Raw genomic sequence first — 15,332 nt, forward strand, 5'->3', positions numbered from 1 at the left:
GTGTGTGTGTGTGTGTGTGTGTGTGTGTGTGTGTGTGTGTGTATGTATGTATGTATGTCCCCACCCCGCACCGCTCTGCTGCCTTGCTGCAGTTCCGCGCCTGTCAGCCGCATGCCGCAGTGCGGGGCGCGGAGAGAAGCGGCTGGGACCGCTGCTCTCTCCACCTACATCCATCCATCTTCCTCTCCGGCTGCGCCTCAGGGGAGGTTTTGACGGCGAATCCCCACTCCATCGTCCCTCCCTGACTCCAGCACAACCCAGAGAGACGGAGCACCGAGGAACGACACGCACACGGGGCTGGCAGTTCACATGCTGAATTTTACTGTGTCATGCTCGCGTAGAAAAAGTTTGTGCGTTAACATGCGTTTAAAACAGGCATACACACATATTCCGGTATAAATCACAAACTGTCCGTGGCTACAAGCCTTTACTTGAGCCCTTAGTGTTTAGGACATTCTGGGTGGGGAAAGTGGGTGAAATATATTAAAATCTTCAAGACATCTCTCATGCGTTAGAAATCAAGCAGGATTCCCCAGTCTAACAAGCACCAACAAGTCAGTGTTCTGTTGTGTTTCAAATCCTCCCAGCGCTGTCCTGCCCTGTACCCATTGTGGGCACTGAGAGCTCCCGACGGCAGGTCCCCCACATATACACACACACACACACACCTCTCCCCAGTCTGTACCCAGTGTGGGCATCGAGCGAGAGCTCCGAGGGGGGGGGCAGGTACCACTCACACACAGCTCCTTCTACCTCACCCCCAGTCTGTACCCAGTTTGGACATCGAGAGCCCCCGGGGGCAGGGACCGTTCAGACACACACAGCTCCCTCTACACCAGCCCCTGCCCAAGTACCTTTCAGATGCTGTTAATGTACTGGTCTCCACCTCTGGGTGACAATGTTACCAGTCATTCCCTATTAAACCTCTACCCTCTCACATTAAACCTGTGACCAGTTTTCGTCATCTTGCTACAGGAAAGATGCCATTGAGCTGGAATGAGTGCGGAGGAGTTTGACGAGGATGTTGCTGGGACTCGAGGGGCTGACTTATGGAGAGAGGGTGGGCTGGTTGGGACTTTATTCCCTGGAGCAAAGAAGACCGAGGGGTGTAGATAGGGGAATGCACTTTTTCAACTATGTAAAAAAATAAAAGAGAAATGAGAGTGGATATAGGACCGCTAGAAAATGAAGCTAGAGAAATAATAACAGGGGTCAAGGAGATGGCAGATGAACTAAATGAGTATTTTACATCAGTCTTCACTGTGGAAAACACTAGCACTGTACCAGATGTTGAAGGGTGTGAGGGAAGAGAAGTGGGTGTAGTTACTATTACAAGGGAGAAGCTGCTCAAAAAGCAGAAAGACCAAAAGGTATATAAGTCATCCGGACCAGATGAACTTCACCCCAGGGTTCTGAAAGAGGCAGTGTTAGAGATTATGGAGGCATTAGAAATGATCTTTCAAAAATTATTGGACTCTGGCATGGTGTGAAGCAAATGGAAAATTGCAAATGTCATTCCACTCTTTAAAAACAGAGGAAATTAGAGACCAGTTAGCCTGACCTCAGTGGTTGGGAAGATGTTAGAGTCAATCGTTAAGGACGAGGTGATGGAATACTTGGTGACACAGGACAAGATAGCACAAAGTCCTGCAGGGAAAATCCTGCCTGACGAACCTGTTGGAATTCTTTGAGGAGATTACAGGTAGGATAGATAAAGGGGATGCAGTGGATGTTGTATCTTCAGACTTTCAGAAGGCCTTTGACATGGTGTCACACATGAGGCTGCTTACCAAGTTAATAATAAGGTTCGTCCATCGTCATCAATGAAGACCTCGACACCATTAGTACTTTTTACGAGGTCGAGTGGCTAGCTCGACACTCAACCCGGCACGGATGGAAAGCGTGCCCAGGAGCGGCCCGACTGGATTCGAACTTGGAACCTTCGCTCCGGAGTCCGGTGCTGATATCACTCCGCCACCAGCTGGCTTGTGATGGTGTCGAGACTAGCGTTTGATTTGTGAGCGCCAGCCTCACTCTCTCTTCCCAATTCCCATCTGGATCCAGTGGCAAGACAAGAGTCGAGACAGGAGTGTAAGGGGTGTCAGGGAGGGGTAGCACCTCTGGTGGGGGAACATGTCGCGTCCTTTTCAAGGTGGTTAGTCCACCTTTGGTCCCCACCTGGCACTCAGCTCTCACCTGTGGCTCCCTGTAGCTGTTTGCATGCGACAGCGGCCACACCCCGGGCAACGGCTTCGACAAGCCGGCTAAACCAGGTGAGGGTAGCCGACGGGTCTCAAACCCTTGGTGAGATAGGGAGATGTCTATCCCAGCATGTGAAGACAGACTCCGGCGGATTGAGCGGACGAGACCAATGGAAGGTCCAACGGTCAAGGCAGCGGTCTCTGCAAGCGTCGTGGAACGTGTAGAGCAGGACAAGACACAGAAGATGTCCTTGTCATCCACTGCGCCTGGTCTCATCTCCCATCTCCAGCTTGCCAACCTAAGAGCCCATGGCATTACAGGAAAGTTACTAACATGATTAGAGCATTGGCTGATTGGTAGGAGGCAGTGAGTGGGAATAAAAGGATCCTTTTCTGGTTGGCTGCCAGTGACTAGTAGTGTTCCACAGGGATCGGTGTTGGGACCACTTCTTCTTATGCTGTATATAAATGATTTAGATGATAGAATAGATGACCTTGTTGCCAGATTTGGAGATGATATGAAGATTGGTGGAGGGGCAGGTAGTGTTGAGGAAACAGGTAGGATGCAGAAGGATTTAGACAGATTAGGAGAATGGGCAAGAAAGTGACAAATGAAATGCAATGTTGGAAAATGCATGGTCATGCATTTTGGTAGTGGAAATAAATGTGCGGGCTATTTTCTAAACAGGGAGAAAATCCGAAAATCTGAGATGTAAAAGGACTTAGGTGTCCTTGTGTAGAACACCCTGAAGGTTAACTTGCAGGTTGAGTTGGTGGCGAGGAAGGCAAATGCCATGTTATCATTCATTTCAAGAGGTCTAGAATACAAGAGCAAGGATGTGATGCTGGGGCTTTATAAGACACTGGTGAGGTCTCACCTTGAGTATTGTGAACAGTTTTGGGCTCCTCATCTCAGAAAAGATGTGCTGGCATTAGACAGGGCCCAGAGGAGGTTCACAAGGATGATTCCAGGAGTGAAAGGGTTATCATATGAGGAACGTTTGATGGCTCCGGGTCTGTACTCGCTGGAATTCAGAAGGATGAGGGGGGATCCCATTGAAACCTTTTAAATGTTGAAAGGCCTAGACAGAGTAGATGTGGAAGGTACATTTCCCTATGGTGGGGGAGTCTAGGACAAGAGGGCACAGCCTCAGGATAGAGGGGCATCCACAGAGATGCGGAGAAATTTCTTTAGCCAAAGGGCAGTGAATTTGTGGAATTTGTTGCTACAGGCAGCTGTGGAGGCCAGGTCGTTGGGTGTATTTAAGGCAGAGATTGATAGGTTCTTGATCAGACATGGTATCACAAGTTACAGGGAGAAGGCCAGGGACTGGGGTTGAGGAAGGGGAAAGACGGTCAGCCATGATTGAATTGTGGAACAGACTCGATGGACCAAATGGCCTAATTCTGCTCCTATGTCTTACAGTCTCTTCCCCAGATGTGGGGAATCAAGAATCAAAGGGAAAGGGCTGGGATTCAGGTGAGTGAAGAGACGTTTAACAGGGACCTGAGGAGCAACATTTTCACACAGAGAGTGGTCTCTACATGGAATGAGCTGCCAGAGGAAGTGGTTGAGGAAGGTACATTAACAACATTTAAAAGGCACTCAAACAGGTCCGTGGACAGGAAAGGATTAGACCAATATGGCCAAACACATGTGAATGGGATGAACTTAAATAGGAGCCGTGCCAGCACAAAGAGGTTTGGCCAAAGGGTGCGTGACTCTAACTTTCCAGTGAACCTCCTGCACAATGTCCAAGTCCTCCACTGTAACAGGGTGACCAGAAATGCACACTTCCAGAGCTAAGGAAAGGAACTATCTCCTTGCTGCAACAAGGTCAGGGACTTCAAAGACAAGGAAGTCAATTCTTTCCAGCTGAGGTTCAAAATGAAGAAAAAAATATATTTTTTTAACTGAGAATTAAAAAGGGCTGCTGGGTTCCAGCAGCTGAGGGCTGGGTTCACACACTCCATCCTAGGGGTCTCCCAACTCCCCAACAATTTCACATGTTTTAGAGCCTCAGCAGCAACCTGTCTGAATGTACCATGGTTCGGTATGACAACTGCTCTGCCTGTGACCGCAAGAGACGGCAGAGGGTTGTGGACACAGCTCAGCACATCACGGAAACTAGCCTCCCATCCACGGGCTCTGTCTGCACCTCCCGCCCTCTCGGTAAAGCAGGCAGGGTTATCAAACCCCACCCCCCCGACACCCTGGACATTTGGGCAGAGATACAGAAGCCTGCAAGCTCATCACACCAGACTCGAGGACAGCCTCCAGCCCACTGTTACCTATTGAATCCAACAAGATTGGCCTCCCAATCTACCTCAGTGTGGCCCTCGCACCTTTACTGTCCGCCTGCACTGCCCTTTCTCTGTAACTGTGACACTTTATTCTGCATTCTGTTACCGTTTTCCCTCAATGCACTGTCTGATGATCTGACCCGGGTGGACAGTGTGAAAGAGAAGCCCAAGCTCTTCACTGTATCTCCAAACTGATTCCATTTCCTTCCTACAGCACAGTGACCAGAGGAAGCACAATACTCCAACCAAGCTTTGTGAAGATGGAAAACATTCTCTCTCAGTTGTTCTTCATCCTACACCGCCTCATCGACTGGGATGGGCACACGGAATTGTCAACACCAAACTGAATTGTCTTGTTGCAATCATAACCTTGAACTCTCTTACTCACACACATACACACTTCTGAACCTGTCCAATCGCTCGTCAGAGCTCCAGCCTCCCCAGTCTCAGCAACACCCTCCAGAATCTTTTCTGCACCCTCTCCAGCTTAATTACACCTTTGTATAGCTGGGTGAGCAGGACTGTACACACTGAGCAGGACTGCGATCAGTGACCAGAACTGCTGCCCTGCATAAAGCTCTCATAAAGCTGGAATGGGACATCCCAGCTGCTGAACGGGTCCTGCCCAAACCCCCAAAGAGACTGCCAGGGTTAAGGCTGGAAAGTAACTGAGGTCGCAGGTCTCTTACCTCTCACCTCCCAGCTTGAAACTTCATCTCCCCCCCCCCCACACTCACCTATCACCTGTTAGCTTGTACTGTTTCCCCTCTTCCCACCTTCTTATCCTGGCTTCTGCCCCCTTTCTTCCCAGTCTTGGTCCAAAATGTCAACTGTTTATTCCCATTGCCTCACCTGCTGAGTTCCTCCAATGTTTTGTGGGTTGTTCCAGATCTCCAGCATCTGCAGATCTCTTGTGTTTATGACTCTGTGTGCACACAGGCGGTTCCCTGAAAGCAGTGTCACAGGTAGACAGGGCAGCACCCTGGCATTCATCAGTCAGGGCACTGAGCTCCAGAGTTGGGAGGTCACGTTACAGGTCAGCAGTTGGGAGGTCAAGTTACGGGTCAGGAGTTGAGAGGTCACGTTACAGGTCAGGAGTTGGGAGGTCACGTTACAGGTCAGGAGTTGGGAGGTCACATTACAGGTCAGCAGTTGGGAGGTCAAGTTACGGGTCAGGAGTTGAGAGGTCACGTTACAGGTCAGGAGTTGGGAGGTCACGTTACAGGTCAGGAGTTGGGAGGTCACATTACAGGTCAGGAGTTGGGAGGTCACATTACAGGTCAGGAGTTGGGAGGTCACGTTACGGGTCCGGAGTTGGGAGGTCACGTTACAGGTCCGGAGTTGGGAGGTCACGTTACGAGTCAGCAGTTGGGAGGTCACGTTACGGGTCCGGAGTTGGGAGGTCACGTTACGGGTCCGGAGTTGGGAGGTCACGTTACGGGTCCGGAGTTGGGAGGTCACGTTACGGGTCAGCAGTTGGGAGGTCACGTTACGGGTCCGGAATTGGGAGGTCACGTTACGGGTCAGGAGTTGGGAGGTCACGTTACGGGTCAGAAGTTGGGAGGTCACGTTACAGGTCAGGAGTTGGGAGGTCACATTACAGGTCAGCAGTTGGGAGGTCACGTTACAGGTCAGCAGTAGGGAGGTCACGTTACGGGTCAGGAGTTGGGAGGTCACGTTACGGGTCAGCAGTTGGGAGGTCACGTTACGGGTCAGCAGTTGGGAGGTCACGTTACAGGTCAGCAGTTGGGAGGTCACGTTACGGGTCAGGAGTTGGGAGGTCACGTTACGGGTCAGCAGTTGGGAGGTCACGTTACGGGTCCGGAGTTGGGAGGTCACGTTACGGGTCCAGAGTTGGGAGGTCACGTTACGGGTCAGCAGTTGGGAGGTCACGTTACGGGTCCGGAGTAGGGAGGTCACGTTACGGGTCAGCAGCTGGGAGGTCACGTTACAGGTCAGGAGTTGGGAGGTCACGTTACGGGTCAGGAATTGGGAGGTCACGTTACAGGTCAGCAGTTGGGAGGTCACGTTACGGGTCAGCAGTTGGGAGGTCACGTTACAGGTCAGCAGTTGGGAGGTCACGTTACGGGTCAGGAGTTGGGAGGTCACGTTACGGGTCAGCAGTTGGGAGGTCACGTTACGGGTCAGCAGTTGGGAGGTCACGTTACGGGTCAGCAGTTGGGAGGTCACGTTACGGGTCAGGAGTTGGGAGGTCACGTTACAGGTCCGGAGTTGGGAGGTCACATTACGGGTCAGGAGTTGGGAGGTCACGTTACAGGTCCGGAGTTGGGAGGTCACATTACGGGTCAGCAGTTGGGAGGTCACGTTACGGGTCAGGAGTTGGGAGGTCACGTTACGGGTCAGCAGTTGGGAGGTCACGTTACGGGTCAGCAGTTGGGAGGTCACGTTACGGGTCAGGAGTTGGGAGGTCACGTTACGGGTCAGCAGTTGGGAGGTCACATTACAGGTCAGCAGTTGGGAGGTCACGTTACAGGTCCGGAGTTGGGAGGTCACGTTACGGGTCCGGAGTTGGGAGGTCACGTTACAGGTCCGGAGTTGGGAGGTCACATTACAGGTCAGGAGTTGGGAGGTCACGTTACAGGTCAGCAGTTGGGAGGTCACATTACAGGTCAGCAGTTGGGAGGTCACATTACAGGTCAGGAGTTGGGAGGTCACGTTACAGTTGTACAAGACGTTGGTGAGGCCGCACTTGGGCTATTGTGTTCAGTTTTGGTCGCCTTTCTATCGGGAAGATACCGTGAAGCTGGAGAGATGCAGAGGAGATTGATGAGGATATTGATGGGGCTCGAGGGACTGAGTTATGGAGAGAGGTTGGGCAGGCTGGGACTTTATTCCCTGGAGCGTAGGAGACTAAAAGGTGACCTTACAGAGGTGTATAAAACCACGAGGGGTACGGACAGGGTGAATGTGCACAATCTTTTCCCCCAGCGTTGGGGAATCTAGAACCAGAGGGAACAGCTTTAAAGTGAGAGGGGAAAGATGTAACAGGGACATGAACAACTTTTTCACCCAGAGGGTGGTGTGTGTCTGGAACGAGCTGCCAGAGGAAGAGGCTGAGGCAGGTACATGAACAGCATTTAAGACACTCAGACAGGTAGGTCTGGCTGGAACAGGTACTTCAGTCAGCACGGAACAGTCCAGAATTTCCAGCCATGTAGAGAGCTATAGGCATTTTAAAACGACTCTCCCTCACCCTAATCCCATCCTCCCCTCACCCTAATCCCATCCTCCCCTCACCATAGTTAAACATTGCCCCTCTTGCACAGTGAGTAGTTATGTGTTATTCACTAAAACTCCCCACAGGAGAGCTCACAGCCTTGCCTTGAGGACACAGCTCTCCACACCCTGGGTCAGGGCACGGAGGAGAGTGAGATCTCGAAGGGTGGTGTCTCAGCATCCTTCCATGGGGTATAATAGGGTGGGGGGGGGGAGACCAGGTGGACGGCTCCTTCCGAGGATTCAGAACACATTCTGGGGAGATTCTCTGACCCTCCCTCCCATTTCAAGTGGTTGCATAGGCATGCAAGGTGAACCCGAGGTCCCCAGAGGTGTGGAGATGACAGAGAAGAAGGGGGTGGGGAGATTCTGGATGAGCCGATCCGTGCAGTCTTCTATCTTGGTGAGTCGATGCGGCACAGGAAAGCCGTCTCGATCCACGGAGATGGGATACGGTGGCTCCCAAGCTCACTGCAGGACTGTGGAGGAACAGAAAGACGTTAGTGGAATTGACCTTCCCATTCATCCCCACCGTCCACATTCCCAATGGGACCCACCCCTTCCCATTCATCCCCACCGTCCACATTCCCAATGGGACCCACCCCTTCCCATTCATCCCCACCGTCCACATTCCCAATGGGACCCCACCCCTTCCCATTCATCCCCACCGTCCACATTCCCAATGGACCCACCCCTTCCCATTCATCCCCACCGTCCACATTCCCAATGGGACCCACCCCTTCCCATTCATCCCCACCGTCCACATTTCCAATGGGACCCACCCCTTCCCATTCATCCCCACCGTCCACATTCCCAATGGGACCCACCCCTTCCATTCATTCCCACCGTCCACATTCCCAATGGGACACACCCCTTCCCATTCATCCCCACCGTCCACATTCCCAACGGGACCCAACCCTTCCCATTCATCCCCACCGTCCACATTCCCAACGGGACACACCCCTTCCATTCATCCCCACCGTCCACATTCCCAACGGGACACACCCCTTCCATTCATCCCCACCGTCCACATTCCCAACGGGACACACCCCTTCCATTCATCCCCACCGTCCACATTCCCAACGGGACACACCCCTTCCATTCATCCCCACCGTCCACATTCCCAACGGGACCCACCCCTTCCATTCATCCCCACCGTCCACATTCCCAACGGGACCCACCCCTTCCATTCATCCCCACCGTCCACATTCCCAACGGGACCCACCCCTTCCATTCATCCCCACCGTCCACATTCCCAACGGGACCCACCCCTTCCATTCATCCCCACCGTCCACATTCCCAACGGGACCCACCCCTTCCATTCATCCCCACCGTCCACATTCCCAACGGGACCCACCCCTTCCATTCATCCCCACCGTCCACATTCCCAACGGGACCCACCCCTTCCATTCATCCCCACCGTCCACATTCCCAACGGGACCCACCCCTTCCATTCATCCCCACCGTCCACATTCCCAACGGGACCCACCCCTTCCATTCATCCCCACCGTCCACATTCCCAACGGGACCCACCCCTTCCATTCACCCCCACCGTCCACATTCCCAACGGGACCCACCCCTTCCATTCATCCCCACCGTCCACATTCCCAACGGGACCCACCCCTTCCATTCATCCCCACCGTCCACATTCCCAACGGGACCCACCCCTTCCATTCATCCCCACCGTCCACATTCCCAACGGGACACACCCCTTCCATTCATCCCCACCGTCCACATTCCCAACGGGACCCACCCCTTCCCATTCATCCCCACCGTCCACATTCCCAACGGGACACACCCCTTCCATTCATCCCCACCGTCCACATTCCCAACGGGACCCACCCCTTCCATTCATCCCCACCGTCCACATTCCCAACGGGACCCACCCCTTCCATTCATCCCCACCGTCCACATTCCCAACGGGACACACCCCTTCCATTCATCCCCACCGTCCACATTCCCAACGGGACACACCCCTTCCATTCATCCCCACCGTCCACATTCCCAACGGGACCCACCCCTTCCATTCATCCCCACCGTCCACATTCCCAACGGGACCCACCCCTTCCATTCATTCCCACCGTCCACATTCCCAACGGGACCCACCCCTTCCATTCATTCCCACCGTCCACATTCCCAACGGGACCCACCCCTTCCATTCATTCCCACCGTCCACATTCCCAACGGGACCCACCCCTTCCATTCATCTCCACCGTCCACATTCCCAACGGGACCCACCCCTTCCATTCATTCCCACCGTCCACATTCCCAATGGGACCTACCCCTTCCATTCATCCCCACCGTCCACATTCCCAATGGGACCCACCCCTTCCATTCATCTCCACCGTCCACATTCCCAATGGGACCCACCCCTTCCATTCATCCCCACCGTCCACATTCCCAACGGGACCCACCCCTTCCATTCATCCCCACCGTCCACATTCCAACGGGACCCACCCCTTCCATTCATCCCCACCGTCCACATTCCCAACGGGACCCACCCCTTCCCATTCATCCCCACCGTCCACATTCCCAACGGGACCCACCCCTTCCATTCATTCCCACCGTCCACATTTCCAATGGGACCCACCCCTTCCATTCATCCCCACCGTCCACATTCCCAATGGGACCCACCCCTTCCATTCATCCCCACCGTCCACATTCCCAATGGGACCCACCCCTTCCATTCATCCCCACCGTCACATTCCCAATGGGACCCACCCCTTCCATTCATCCCCACCGTCAACATTCCCAACGGGACCCACCCCTTCCATTCAATGGGACCCACCCCTTCCATTCATCCCCACCGTCCACATTCCCAATGGGACCCACCCCTTCCATTCATCCCCACCGTCCACATTCCCAATGGGACCCACCCCTCCCATTCATCCCCACCGTCCACATTCCCAATGGGACCCACCCCTTCCCATTCAACATTCCCAATGGGACCCACCCCTTCCCATTCATCCCCACCGTCCACATTCCCAATGGGACCCACCCCTTCCATTCATCCCCACCGTCCACATTCCCAATGGGACCCACCCCTTCCCATTCATCCCCACCGTCCACATTCCCAATGGGACCCACCCCTTCCCATTCATTCCCACCGTCCACATTCCCAATGGGACCCACCCCTTCCATTCATCCCCACCGTCCACATTCCCAATGGGACCCACCCCTTCCATTCATCCCCACCGTCCACATTCCCAATGGGACCCACCCCTTCCATTCATTCCCACCGTCCACATTCCCAATGGGACCCACCCCTTCCATTCATCCCCACCGTCCACATTCCCAATGGGACCCACCCCTTCCATTCATCCCCACCGTCCACATTCCCAATGGGACCCACCCCTTCCATTCATCCCCACCGTCCACATTCCCAATGGGACCCACCCCTTCCATTCATTCCCACCGTCAACATTCCCAATGGGACCCACCCCTTCCATTCATCCCCACCGTCCACATTCCCAATGGGACCCACCCCTTCCATTCATTCCCACCGTCAACATTCCCAATGGGACCCACCCCTTCCATTCATTCCCACCGTCCACATTCCCAATGGGACCCACCCCTTCCATTCATTCCCACCGTCAACATTCCCAATGGGACCCACCTCTTCCCATTCATTCCCACCATCCATTTTCACAACGGGACCCATTCATTCCCATCCCTTTCCACCATCCACATTCCCATTCCCAACAGAACCCATTCATTCCCACCTTCCACATTCCCAATGGGACCCACCCCTTCCCATTCATTCGCATCATCCACATTCCCAATGGGACCCACCCCTTCCCATTCATTCCCAATGTCCACATTTCCAATGGGACCCACCACTTCCCATTCATTCCCAATGGAACCCACATCTTCCTATTCATTTCTATCTTCCACATTCCCAATGAGAACTACCCCTTCCCATTCATCCCCACCATCCACATTCCCAACGGGACCCAACCCTTCCCAATCATTCCCACTGTCCAGATTCCCAATGGGACCCTCCCTTTCCCATTCACTCCCACTGTCCACATTCCCGATGGGTCCCCGCCAATCCCACTGCGTGCACTCACTGGAGAAGTTAATCACACAGTACGCTCCGATGATGAGCAGGCCACCCACAAGCGCCACCACACTCAACAACTTGGCCACTCGTCCCAGCCGCCGGGCTCCATCAACATCTCCGTTCTGGAAACTGTTCCTAGACTGGGGCAGAACACCATCATTCCCTCAGTGAGGGAGGACGAATCAGTCCCATGACCAAACTGCTCAACAGTGTGGAGGGAGATTTACTCTGTGTCTGACCCCGGGAGTGTGTGATGGGACGGTGTGGAGAGAGATTCACTCTGTGCCTGACCCTGGGAGTGTATGATGGGACGGTGTGGAGGGAGATTCACTCTGTGTCTGACCCCGGGAGTGTGTGATGGGACGGTGTGGAGGGAGTTTCACTCTGTGTCTGACCCAGGAGTGTGTGATGGGACGGTGTGGAGAGAGATTCACTATGTGTCTGACCCCGGGAGTGTGTGATGGGACGGTGCGGAGGGAGATTCACTCTGTGTCTGACCCCGGGAGTGTGTGATGGGACGGTGCGGAGGGAGATTCACTCTGTGTCTGACCCCGGGAGTGTGTGATGGGACGGTGCGGAGGGAGCTTCACTCTGTGTCTGACCCCGGGAGTGTGTGATGGGACGGTGCGGAGGGAGCTTCACTCTGTGTCTGACCCCGGGAGTGTGTGATGGGACGGTGCGGAGGGAGCTTCACTCTGTGTCTGACCCCGGGAGTGTGTGATGGGACGGTGCGGAGGGAGCTTCACTCTGTGTCTGACCCCGGGAGTGTGTGATGGGACGGTGCGGAGGGAGCTTCACTCTGTGTCTGACCCCGGGAGTGTGTGATGGGACGGTGTGGTGGGAGCTTCACTCTGTGCCTGACCCCGGGAGTGTGTGATGGGGAGGGAGATTCACTCTGTGTCTGACCCCGGGAGTGTGTGATGGGACGGTGTGGAGGGAGCTTCACTCTGTGTCTGACCCCGGGAGTGTGTGATGGGACGGTGCGGAGGGAGCTTCACTCTGTGTCTGACCCCGGGAGTGTGTGATGGGACGGTGCGGAGGGAGCTTCACTCTGTGTCTGACCCCGGGAGTGTGTGATGGGACGGTGCGGAGGGAGCTTCACTCTGTGTCTGACCCCGGGAGTGTGTGATGGGACGGTGTGGTGGGAGCTTCACTCTGTGCCTGACCCCGGGAGTGTGTGATGGGGAGGGAGATTCACTCTGTGTCTGACCCCGGGAGTGTGTGATGGGACGGTGTGGATGGAGATTCACTCTGTGTCTGACCCCGGGAGTGTGTGATGGGACGGTGCGGAGGGAGTTTCACTCTGTGTCTGACCCCGGGAGTGTGTGATGGGGAGGGAGTTTCACTCTGTGTCTGACCCCGGGAGTGTGTGATGGACGGTGTGGAGGGAGCTTCACTCTGTGTCTGACCCCGGGAGTGTGTGATGGGACGGTGTGGAGGGAGATTCACTCTGTGTCTGACCCCGGGAGTGTGTGATGGGACGGTGTGGATGGAGATTCACTCTGTGTCTGACCCCGGGAGTGTGTGATGGGGAGGGAGAGTGGGGAAATGGAAGGTGTGTTGAGGACGGCGGGGGTGGGGGTTAACTCACCATGACGGAATAGACGAAGGCGACGATGTTGAGAGGCCAGATGGGACAGAAGCAGGAGAGGGCGGCCAGGAAGATGTAGTCGCGGGGTTTCGGCAGCTCCCCTGCATCCACGGTCTGCTGCGAGGCGGGACGGTACAGGCTGGGGCGGGGCGAGTTTTGTCCGGCCGGGGGAGTCGGCTGGGAGACGGAGCCGGCCCTGGCCGCCCGCAGGGGTGTGCCCGGTAACACGGCGGAGGTGCTGGGCTGCTCCACGACCCCGTGGCCATTCGCCTCAGGCTTCGGCGGGCTGGCAGGGGCGCTGTCCGCAGGGCGGGGGCTCGGCTGAGGCGCCACAACCTCCGGCAGCTGGCTGTCCGACGTCACGGCCATGGCTGAGTCGGGGAAGAGGGGAGGCGAGAGGAGGGTGAGGAGGGTGAGGTGAGTGAGGTGGGTGAGGTGGGTGAGGGAGTGGGGAGAACAGGCTGAGAGGGGGGCACGGGGGCGAGGGGTGAAGCGGAGAGGAATGGGAGAAGGTGAGGAGGAGAAAGGTGGAGGGGTAGAGGGCGGAGAGAGGGGCAATGAGGGTGGGGAGAGGTGAGAGGGAGAGTTGGGAGGGATGGGGAGAGAGGATGGAGGGGATGAGGAGAGGGGTAGGAGGGGAGAGGAGGAAGGGGAGATAGGGAGGTGGAAGGAGGGAGAGTGGAGGAGATGGGAGGGGAGGGGGAGAGGGGGGAGAGGAAAGGGTGGTAGGGGTTGAGAGGTGGAGTGGGGAGGGGAAGAGGGGGGAGGGGAGAGAGGGGGAGAGGAAAGAGGAGGGGAGGGGAGAGAGAGGAGGGGAGGGGGAGGGGGAGAGAAGAGGGAGGAGTGAGGGGAGATAGGGAGAGGGGTGAGAGGGGAGGGGAGAGAGGGGAAGGGGAGAGAGGGGTTGAAGGAGGGGGAGGGAGAGAGGGGGAGGGGAGAGAGGGGAAGGGATGAGAGGGAAGGGATGAGAGGGGGAGGATGAGAGGGGGAGGGGAGAGAGGGGGAGGGGAGAGAGGGGAGGGGAGAGAGGGGAGGGGAGAGAGGGGAGGGGAGAGAGGGGAAGGGATGAGAGGGGAAGGGATGAGAGGGGGTGAAGGAGGGGGAGGATGAGAGGGGGAGGGGAGAGAGGGGTAGGGGAGAGAGGGGAAGGGATGAGAGGGGAAGGGATAAGAGGGGGTGAAGGAGGGGGAGGATGAGAGGGGGAGGGGAGAGAGGGGTAGGGGAGAGAGGGGGAGGAGAGAGAGGGGGAGGAGAGAGAGGGGGAGGAGAGAGAGGGGGAGGAGAGAGAGGGGGAGGAGAGAGAGGGAGAGGAGAGAGAGGGAGAGGAGAGAGAGGGAGAGGAGAGAGAGGGAGAGGAGAGAGAGGGGAGGAGAGAGAGAGGGGAGGAGAGAGAGGGGGAGGAGAGAGAGCGGGGAGGAGAGAGAGAGGGGAGGAGAGAGAGGGGGAGGAGAGAGAGGGGAGAGAGGGGGAGGGGTGAGAGGGCGAGGGGAGAGAGGGCGAGAGGAGAGGGGAAAGGGCGGAAGGGTGTGAGAGGAGGGGTGGAGAGGTTTGGGGAAGGGGAGGCAGAAGACAGTTGAAAGTTCACACCACAGACACGGGTCAGTCTGCCATCACACCCTGAGTGAGGTGGAAATGTGAGTGGTCACCTGGAGCAAGAGAGGGAGGCAAATGGACGGTCAGGGAGATGCGGGGATGCACCGCGCAGTGAATTAACCGCGTGTCAGGCCGGCTCGCCACCGGTCACCGTGTCTCCACTCCGTGACAATCATAAACCGACTTTACAATCCCAGCTTCTGCACCCAGTGGGTCCCCCGCACAGACACGACCATCAGTGCTCCGTGCGTCCGTGTCCGTGTCCGTGTCTGTTTCTCTGTGTCTGGGCACGCGTGTTTGGGTCTGTGAGGGAGAGAGCAGAGGAAGTGGTGGAGAGAAGGGG

At 55.8% G+C, this 15,332-nt stretch overlaps 1 protein-coding gene across 1 annotated transcript; it reads right to left on the minus strand.

Annotated features, from left to right (window-relative positions):
• Positions 1-8,006: 8,006 nt before the first annotated feature.
• On the minus strand, positions 8,007-13,765 carry LOC140192551 (proline-rich transmembrane protein 2-like). The gene is made up of 3 exons (XM_072250117.1): positions 13,397-13,765; positions 11,813-11,945; positions 8,007-8,221 (listed from the first exon to the last, which is right to left on the minus strand). The coding sequence occupies exons 1-3, from the start codon at positions 13,763-13,765 to the stop codon at positions 8,211-8,213; spliced, it is 513 nt and encodes a 170-aa protein (XP_072106218.1). The 3' UTR covers positions 8,007-8,210.
• Positions 13,766-15,332: the final 1,567 nt, after the last annotated feature.

Source organism: Mobula birostris, unplaced genomic scaffold, assembly GCF_030028105.1.
Source record: "Mobula birostris isolate sMobBir1 unplaced genomic scaffold, sMobBir1.hap1 scaffold_1647, whole genome shotgun sequence".
NCBI classification, from domain to species: Eukaryota; Metazoa; Chordata; class Chondrichthyes; order Myliobatiformes; family Myliobatidae; genus Mobula; species Mobula birostris.